We start from the raw sequence: 9748 nt of genomic DNA on the forward strand, positions 1-9748 counted from the left end.
AACTGCCTACATTAAATAATGTTTAACACATATTTCTTTTAAAATATTTTAAAAATATAAAAATCCGATCTAAAACTTTATTTCAATGTATATATATATATTTATTTATTTTTAAACATACACAACGTTACGTTAGCGCCAGATGTGCGGGAAAAAGTATTTCCGGTTCAGTGGAGATCACTGAATGTAGAACCTGGGCCCAGTATTTCAAACGTGATCTGACAGGATTATCCTGGTCGGATTGGATTAAATCTAGATCTGATCTGAAAACTGGGTATTTCAACACAGATCAGGAGAATCCTGATCCTGAAGATCAGGGTTTCAGCTCTGGTAATCCAATCCTCCCTTGAATCCAGATAAAAGGCTGATTTGGGTATTTCAAAAGTTAAGTCAGATATCTGGATCAACTTGATACCAAAATTTCAGGATCATTTGAATCCCACCTCAGAGGTGGATTTGACTTGGACTGACAAACTCTCAGCTCATACTTCTCCTAGATATTGTTACTCAAGATGTTCGTTACACTTAAGTGTTAGTGTTGTACTTCTAACAAGTAATTTAAGTAATATCAAAAAATTTAAAGCATAGTAAAAATTTTGACCACACTGTAAAACTGCTGTAAATAAAATTACAATTATTTCTCAAATTCTAGTTCACCAAACATTGTAACTTGCATGTACCAAAACAGAGAAAGACAAAGGGATGCAGGGTCCAAACAAAGTTTTATTCCAACAAAGACATGTCAAATAATGTGACCACTAACTAAAACAGGACCATGCTATTTCAAATGTCAAGCTGTTTCTCTAACAGCTTGATTTTCAATTCTGTCTCTTTTTGCTGAAGCAGCGTCAGCTTAATTTGCTCTTTGGCCAGTTCAGTCTGTTTGATTGCCCTTTCTGTCTCCATTTTGAGGAGCCTCTCATAGGCTTCCTCATCACCGGCATGCCTCTTCCGTCGCCGTCGCTCTGGCGCTGGCTCTGGCTCTGGCTCTGGCCCCCGTGCCTGATGTGGTAGATAGATAAGTTTATTGGTCACTTGCAAAGCTAAAACCAAGGTTTAAAAACAGTGTAGTGAAATGCAAAAAAACCAAGCTCTCACCAATGGTGGACCGGGTGGAGCAATGCTGGCACTTGATGGTGTTGATGGCTCACCGGTCTCCACAGGTGTGAGCAGCACATAGTCAGCTGAGAGGTTGAGTGGCTCGTCAGACTCCCCCACACTGGCTGGCAAAATCCCATGGAGGGCATGGGAACTCTCCCCTCCAAGTATATCGAGGACAGTATCTGAGAATTCACCAGCTTTACAAAATAAAAAAGAACATTTGTATTGCACATTTCATATAAGACATGTAGCTCATAGTGCTTCACAAAAGTGACATGAAATTAGTACTTGTACCATTAATGTAACATAATATGGGAATTTAGAAGACAAACAGTTAAGTCTTACCTTTGAAGGGCTTGTTCCCAGTTTGGGGGGTTTTCGCCTCCGCCTGGTCCTTGGTGGCCTTTTGCTTTAAGTTTTTCCACCGAAGCTTGACCTGCTCCACCGACCGTAGTTGGCCACTGCCAGTGGCATTTATTTGGGCTGTGATAGCAGCCCAAATCTCGCCTTTGGTCTTTGCAGACACACTGGTCTGGCCAGGGGTGCTGAAAGTGCCAAACAAAGTACTGTAATGTGACCTCACCCCATCCAGCAACGCATGTGTTTCAGCAGCTGTAAAGTTCAATCCCTTACTCTTTTGGGCCTCCATGGTGTCTGGAGGTTGATCAACCAGTCACTCTTTTATACCTTGCCAGTCTCGTTACTTTCAGGTGTGAGAGTATTCCAGGTTCATTGGTAAGGGCTTAAATTGGGTTCTCAGCTGAACACGATTGGTTGACAAGACAATGACAGCAATTGTACACCGACACCGACAGCAAAGGAGAAGGTATAGGCCACGGCATTATGCTGAGCGCCCCAACCTGCTCGAGCATTACTCAAATGAGGAGCTTTATGCAAGATACAGATTTGGGCGAGATGATATTACTTACATCTGTAATATTCTTCATCCTCACCTTGAACGTGCCACCCTGAGGAGCCATGCCTTGACTGTGGAGGAGCAAGTGCTTATAGCGCTACGGTTTTATGCATGTGGTTCCTTCTTTGAGGTGATTGGGGATGGACTGGCGGTGACAAAGTCAGCAGTGGGCCATGTGGTGCATTCAGTGTCATCTGCCCTCACCAATCTTCTGGGTCAATTTGTGAAATGGCCTGAAAATGAAGACGACATGGCAAGGACCAAGAGGAAATTTTTCTCATTGGGGGGGATGCCCAATACTATTGGTGTTATTGATTGTACTCACGTGCATATTCAGGCACCTCATGCCAGGGAATGGGAGTATGTCAACAGAAAAGGCCGGCACAGCATTAACGTGCAGCTTGTGGGGAATGCTGACCTCATTGTCACCAACTGTGTCGTAAGATGGCCTGGGTCTGTACACGATGCCCGTATTTTGAGGTCAAGCCACCTCTTTCAAAGGTTCCAGCAGGCCGCCCCAGATGGCATCCTCCTCGGTGACAGCGGTTACCCCCTTCTACCCTGGCTGATGACCCCTTTTGCTACTGTCACCAATGACTCAGCAGAGGTACAACAGTGTCCATGCCACAACAAGAGGGACAATTGAGCGCCTGAATGGCGTGATAAAACGCAGATTTGCCTGCCTGAACTATCTCCGTGTGGAGCCACAGAAGGCCTGTCACGTCATCTGTGCCTGCATTGTGCTCCACAACATTGCACAAACGAGGAGAGTGCCACTTGGGGCTCCCATTGATGGACCTCCTCCCTGCGCAGAAGTCCCTGATCCGCTGCCTCCACCACCACTGCAGCCTGATGGTCCTGCTGGAAGAGCTGTGAGAAATGCCATGGTTAATCTTTATTTTTCCACTTGAATGATTAAAGAAAAATGTGCACATTTTTTCTGTGTCAGTGTTAATGTCATGCTGCACATTTCAGCACTTTCCAAGCGTTTTCAAGGTATATTTTCATGCTTCTGATTAATTGAAGACAAAGTGGCTTCAAGCTTAAAAATGCACCTTTAAAATATTTTGATATAGCTTGAATGTGATTTTAAAACATGTAGCAATGTATTTCAGTTAGTGTTTTACACACTGATTATTTTACTTCATCAAATCAGATCCTTTTATAAATTACCATAATTATGTTGGAGAGGAATTAGGATGAAGAAATGTTTCTAATTGTGTCACTGACCAATACCATGAAAGTAATGCCATTACAAATTTAAGCAGTTTCAAGCACTTTATTCAAACTCCAATTACTTGAAAGTCTTAAATGTATCAATACAATTAAAGCATTTTCAAGGATTTCCAGCACTCACCCTGTTGTAGCTGAGTGGTCCATGGCTGTGAGTGGACTCTGAAAGTAGAAGGTGTATGAGTATCTTAATCCACAATCCCAAATTGTGTTTATGTAGCCTACACAAAAACATGATATCATCACCAGCATTAGGCTACTGTAGCATTCTGAACCTTCTGAACAAACCTTGTAGTTAATACTCAAACTGTGTTGCGTTGTGTTTTCTAAGCACTGAGCAGGTCTGTACACAATGCAGCCTGCTTATACTGTAAATCTGCCGTGTTGCAAATGACGTGACGCTAATGATAGCCCGCTAGCTGCTTAACACACAAGTCAATGGAGCCGCGTTAGCTCCCGTTAGCACGGCCGCGTCTCAATTAGAGATCGCCACGGCCTGCTTTTAATAAGGTGACAATTCAAATAGTTGGCTTGCATGATGTGTTGGTTGCCGTTCGTATGGTATTAAAACCGCTACACAATAGACGACGGTTAACTTACACTTTTGACGTGAAAGTCGGCTCTGTGCTACTCCTTTCATGAAGTAGTCCGCCATGTTTCAGATCCCGGAGGCGGAGACTTGAGATTGGGAAATCCGTATCCGGCCAGGTAGGGATCACAGTGATCCACCCTGCCTGTGTTTTGAAATACTCAGATAAAGTCAGCAGGATCACCGTGATCCATGACTGAGAAAAGGAGGATTTCATTATCCGGATTATTCTGATCCAGATTACAAGTTTTGAAATACTGGGCCCAGAAGATTGTGGAGAACAAACGCCTGATTAAAGACGTGGCATAACTTAGTCCCAACCATCAGACGTCAGCCATTGAGGGGTTCCACAGTGTGATTCTGCGGTTTGGTCTTCTCTTACCGTGGAATGCTATGCAGGAAAGCATAATTCCTAGTTCATTTATTTGTAATTGTGAAAATTATATAATAATGCAAAGATTCTGATTACTCAAATGAAACCCATTTCGACAACAATTACAGTGTGAATATAATGGTATTTCAGGTGTTTCAGTTCAAGGTGTTGACTTGGCCTCCAAAATCCCTAGATCTCAAACGAGGGGGACCTACACAATATTAGGCAGGTGGTTTTAATGTTGTGGCTGATCGGTATATATATATATATATATATATATATATTCCTTTTTGGGGTTTTTCACTTTTCACAACAGTTACTGATGGTGTTATCTGCCTTGTTGAGCCTCCTGCCACAACAGAACTCCTTGCAGTTAAGTACTCAATACTCCAGAGATCTTGCCAGTAGTTTTAAGTATACCGAAACAGAATGCTCGTCTTCATCACAGGATGATGATGAAGAAGACACGTTGTCTGCTGCCACAGAGAGGGATTCAGAGAGGTATACATCTTAATATTATGTATGGTAGCTACTGATAGTTCTCTCCCCATTTACATTTCTTTACATTCTTGTGTGGAATTTGGAGTTTGACATTTACACTGAAGTGATGAGAATAAATAATGGACAAACAACCTGCACATTCTTATCCTTTTTAACAGAGCATGGCTGGGCATTACCAGGAGGAGGGTCCATCAATCTCCACAGCATAGATTGACACAGTGAGATGTTCAGTAAATGCCAGGCTAATTCTGCATGTAGAACTGTAGAATTTAATGCCATCCTTGTATTTCCCCAGTTACCGGTAAAGGAGTTGTACAAAATGCTTCTCATCTAGAAGATGGCACAAACTGACCAAGAAATGGTGTACTTGGGGCGGCAGATTAGATCTTGAAATTGAATTACTGGAACGCAAGTTAGAGGTGGGCGCATGGTCACAGATGTTGTTGGAACAATATAAAAATAACAATATAAAAATACTAACTGTTGCATTTGTAGGAAATAAAGAAGACCAACTTAAATGTGAATGATTTGTCTTTATTTGACTGCTCGGGGTGGTGGTAGCTTAATCTGTGAAGTGATTCCGGCATATTATGTCTTGGACATGTCACGAATGTGAGGAGGGGGGCTGGACCCAAACGCAAGACCGGCTCAGAGAACTGGGGTTACGAAAAGGCTTTAATGACGAAACTGAGGCAACATACAAAAACAAGGCAGGCAAAGGCAAAAGACAAAACTAACTAAAGGCTAACCAAAACTAACAAACCACAAACAGGCTGGCAGAACAAAGGCAAATCAGAACCAAATCTGGGTGGTGACATGGCAAGGAGATAAATACAGGAACACAGAGTAACGGAGAACAAGGCAGGTACACACCCTTGACAACTGAACAACAAACTGGCAAAGACTACAAGGAAACAAGACAAGATATACACACACAGACTGATTATAAATGAGGGTCAGCTGGCTGGCAGGGGAGAGTCCGGGAGGTGATTGGCTGAAGCAGGCAGGAGAAGAGGGAACAAGGTAACTGGGCTAATAGGTGATGGAATACAGGTGTGTGGGAGCAGGAGGGGGGAACAGGTGATGAGGGGAAGTCCGAGGACATCTAGTGGATCTCTACAAGATGGCAGGGCAGGGGAGTGAAATGAAGTGATGGACCAGACAACAGGAGCAGACAGGGGCAGACAATGACAGCACACAAGGGCTAGGGCTGAGATCATGACAGTACCCCCCCCCCCCCCCCTCAAGGGACGGTTCCTGATGTCCCATCAAGCCGATCAGGAACACCGAGCAGGGTGGGTGGAGGGGGGCCTGGAGGAGGGACTCGGAAGCAAGTGGCCCGGGGGCTGAAAGGGCTGTCTGACGGCAAGTTAAAGCAGTGAAAATATTCTAAATATAGCGTACACTTAAACTGATATAAACACTTTTGTTTTTGCTCCCATTTTTCATGAGTTGAAATAAAAGATCTAAGACTTTTTCTATGCACACAAAAGTTTTATTTCTCTCAAATTTGGTTCACAAATTTGTTTAAATCCGTGTTAGTGAGCACTTCTCCTTTGCCAAGATAATCCATCCACCTGACAGGTGTGGCATATCAAGATGCTGATTAAACAGCATGATTATTGCACAGGTGTGCCTTGGGCTGGTCACAATAAAAGGCCACTTTAAAATGTGCAGTTTTATCACACAACACAATGCCACAGATGTTGCAAGTTTTGAGGGAGCGTGCAATTGGCATGCTGACTGCAGGAATGTCCACCAGAGCTGTTGCCCGTGAATTGAATGTTCATTTCACTACCATAAGCCGTCTCCAATGTTGTTTCAGAGAATTTGGCAGTACATCACAACCGCAGACCACGTGTAACCACGCCAGCCCAGGACCTCCACATCCGACTTCTTCACCCGCGAGATCATCTGAGACCAGCTACCCGGACAGCTGATGCAACAGTTGGTTTGCAAAACCAAAGAATTTCTGCACAAACTGTCAGAAACCGTCTCAGGAAGCTCATCTGCGTGCTCGTCATCCTCACCGGGGTCTTGACCTGACTGCAGTTTGTCGTCGTAAACGACTTGAGTGGGCAAATGCTCACCTTCGATGGCGTCTGGCACTTTGGAGAAGTGTTCTCCAAAGGCTTATTTCTCTCAAATTTTGTTCACAAATTGTTTAAATCCGTGTTAGTGAGCACTTCTCCTTTGCCAAGATAATCCATCCACCTGCCAGGTGTGGCATATCAAGATGCTGATTAAACAGCATGATTATTGCACAGGTGTGCCTTGGGCTGGTCACAATAAAAGGCCACTCTAAAATGTGCAGTTTTATCTTGAAAAAAGACATTTATTAGGCACTGAACTATGGATCTCACATGACTAGGGCTACAGATATGCATTTTTTGAAAATCAGTCAGTATTTTGTGTGACCACCATTTGCCTCATGCAGTGCGACACATCTCCTTCACATAGTGTTGATCAGGTTGTTGATTGTGGCCTGTGGAATGTTGGTCCACTCCTCTTCAATGGCTGTGCCAAGTTGCTGGATATCGGCAGGAATTGGAACATGCTGTCGTACACGGCGATCCAGAGCATCCCAAACATGCTCAATGGGTGACATGTCTGGTGAGTATGCAGGCCATGCAAGAACTGGGATGTTTTCAGCTTCCAGTAATTGTGCAAAGATCCTTGCAACATGGGGCCGTGCCTTATCATGCTGCAACATGAGGTGATGGCGGTGGATGAATGGAACGACAACGGGCCTCAGGATCTCGTCACGGTATCTCTGTGCATTCAAATTGCCATCAATGAAATGCACCTGTGTTCATTGTCCGTAGCTTATGCCTGCCCATACCATAACCCCACCGCCACGATGAGGCACTCTGTTCACAACGCTGACATCAGCAACCGCTCACCCACACGACGCCATACAAGCTGTCTGCCATCTGCCCGGTACAGTGAAAACCGGGATTCATCTGTGAAGAGAACACTTCTCCAAAGTGCCAGACGCCATCGAAGGTGAGCATTTGCCCACTCAAGTCGTTTACGACGACAAACTGCAGTCAGGTCAAGACCCCGGTGAGGATGACGAGCACGCAGATGAGCTTCCTGAGACGGTTTCTGACAGTTTGTGCAGAAATTCTTTGGTTTTGCAAACCAACTGTTGCATCAGCTGTCCGGGTAGCTGGTCTCAGATGATCTCGCGGGTGAAGAAGTCGGATGTGGAGGTCCTGGGCTGGCGTGGTTACACGTGGTCTGCGGTTGTGATGTACTGCCAAATTCTCTGAAACAACATTGGAGACGGCTTATGGTAGTGAAATGAACATTCAATTCACGGGCAACAGCTCTGGTGGACATTCCTGCAGTCAGCATGCCAATTGCACGCTCCCTCAAAACTTGCAACATCTGTGGCATTGTGTTGTGTGATAAAACTGCACATTTTAAAGTGGCCTTTTATTGTGACCAGCCCAAGGCACACCTGTGCAATAATCATGCTGTTTAATCAGCATCTTGATATGCCACACCTGTCAGGTGGATGGATTATCTTGGCAAAGGAGAAGTGCTCACTAACACGGATTTAAACAAATTTGTGAACCAAATTTGAGAGAAATAAAACTTTTGTGTGCATAGAAAAAGTCTTAGATCTTTTATTTCAACTCATGAAAAATGGGAGCAAAAACAAAAGTGTTGCATTTATATTTTTGTTCAGTATATATAAGGACCACACATTTTGTGTTACTTTTAACAACTACTGTGTTGAGAGTTTTAACACAAGATTAAGATTTAACACAGTGATATAACACAATATGTGTGGTCCTTATATAGACACACTATTGTGGTAAAAAAATGTTAATTCTATTCCTAAGGATTTGAATTTAAATAAGCAGACACCCAACTGTTAACATTTATTGTACAATTTATTTTAACAATCGTGGTCATGAACATAAAAGATTTCATCAATAATAATATACTTGAGAAATCTATCCAACTCCACTGCAGAAGGTACTTGAGATTTGCTTGCATCAATTAATTCTGCAGCATTGTGGAGTTCGTAAACTTTCTTGCAGATCTCTCTGCCATCTAGGAAAACAAGGATTTTCTCCTTTGTAGCCTCCATTTGCTAAGAAAGAGAAAAAACAGGTTTCATTATTCACTATGGTAAAATAACACAAAACCACCGCTCTCTCAAAACCTCTCTGTCTGTAGCAGCCCCCAGGCAGCAGGTCTCAGCCTTGCTGCCAATTTGACATGGTGGCCAACGGTGGTACTGCAGCCTAAAATTCACCTGCGGCCCAAAAAGCGTTTTTCCCATAGACGGCCATTGTAAAAGACAGTCCTCTAAAACTGTTCAGAAGATACCTACAATGCCACACAATACCTTAAAACACTCTTTGAATTATGATTTTTTTTAACCATGAAGGCCAATTTTTTTTTAAATCACACAGAGCCGTATAAAACGTTGTTTTTTGTGTGTGATGTCACCCCAGGGTACGAGCAAAGCACGCGCCTCTGAGCTCTGCATCAGGAGCGAGCGCCCTGCTTCCTCTGCTGCTCCGTTTGTTAGCTGTGTTCGTACAGTCTGGCTTCGCTTTTATTAAGATAATAAGTATTTTAGCCCACCGGTATTTAATATGTACAGATAAGAACAGATCACTGAAAACGGAGGTTTGGGATTAGGTGTGTTTTCTGTGCTTGTTCATGACATGATGATGTAGACAGCAAGCTAACTATTAGCCTTGTTTTTAGCCTACTTCACATGTATTCTACAGGTATATCTGGCGAACTCAGCTAACATTACATGCCATTCATAGTTTTTGTATTTCGTTCACTTCATGTTCTTTTCATTTTTCAAATAAACGATTTAAAATAACTTACCGTGTATGCTAAATTATTTCGAATTCAATTTCATGACAGTAACTATGTGGTGTTGTATGGTTAACCTGCGTGAATGGTAGTGACTGTGAGTCTGGACTGTGTTTCTAAAGAGAAGTGTGTGGCTGCTGTGTAGGGAAGTGAACCAGGTTGACTTAGCTTTGACAGACTACTG

At 43.2% G+C, this 9748-nt stretch overlaps 1 protein-coding gene and 1 pseudogene across 2 annotated transcripts; one reads left to right on the plus strand and one right to left on the minus strand.

Moving 5' to 3' along the window:
- Positions 1–223: 223 nt before the first annotated feature.
- On the minus strand, positions 224–1842 carry LOC139661137 (uncharacterized). 2 transcript variants are annotated; one of them, XM_071539495.1, is made up of 3 exons: positions 1447–1842; positions 1099–1283; positions 224–1002 (listed from the first exon to the last, which is right to left on the minus strand). In XM_071539495.1, the coding sequence occupies exons 1-3, from the start codon at positions 1748–1750 to the stop codon at positions 784–786; spliced, it is 708 nt and encodes a 235-aa protein (XP_071395596.1). In that variant the 5' UTR covers positions 1751–1842; the 3' UTR covers positions 224–783. The 2 variants fall into 2 exon arrangements, with proteins under 2 accessions (XP_071395596.1, XP_071395594.1); XM_071539493.1 differs by having other exon boundaries at positions 1099–1298; positions 1447–1840.
- Positions 1843–1878: 36 nt separating this feature from the next.
- On the plus strand, positions 1879–2928 carry LOC139661132 (putative nuclease HARBI1; annotated as a pseudogene).
- Positions 2929–9748: the final 6820 nt, after the last annotated feature.

The sequence above is a fragment of the Centroberyx affinis genome, unplaced genomic scaffold, assembly GCF_046629955.1.
Source record: "Centroberyx affinis isolate AG114_WGS23_722 - 3 ecotype Tasmania unplaced genomic scaffold, CSIRO-AGI_Caff_v1 ptg003462l_1, whole genome shotgun sequence".
NCBI lineage: Eukaryota > Metazoa > Chordata > Actinopteri > Beryciformes > Berycidae > Centroberyx > Centroberyx affinis.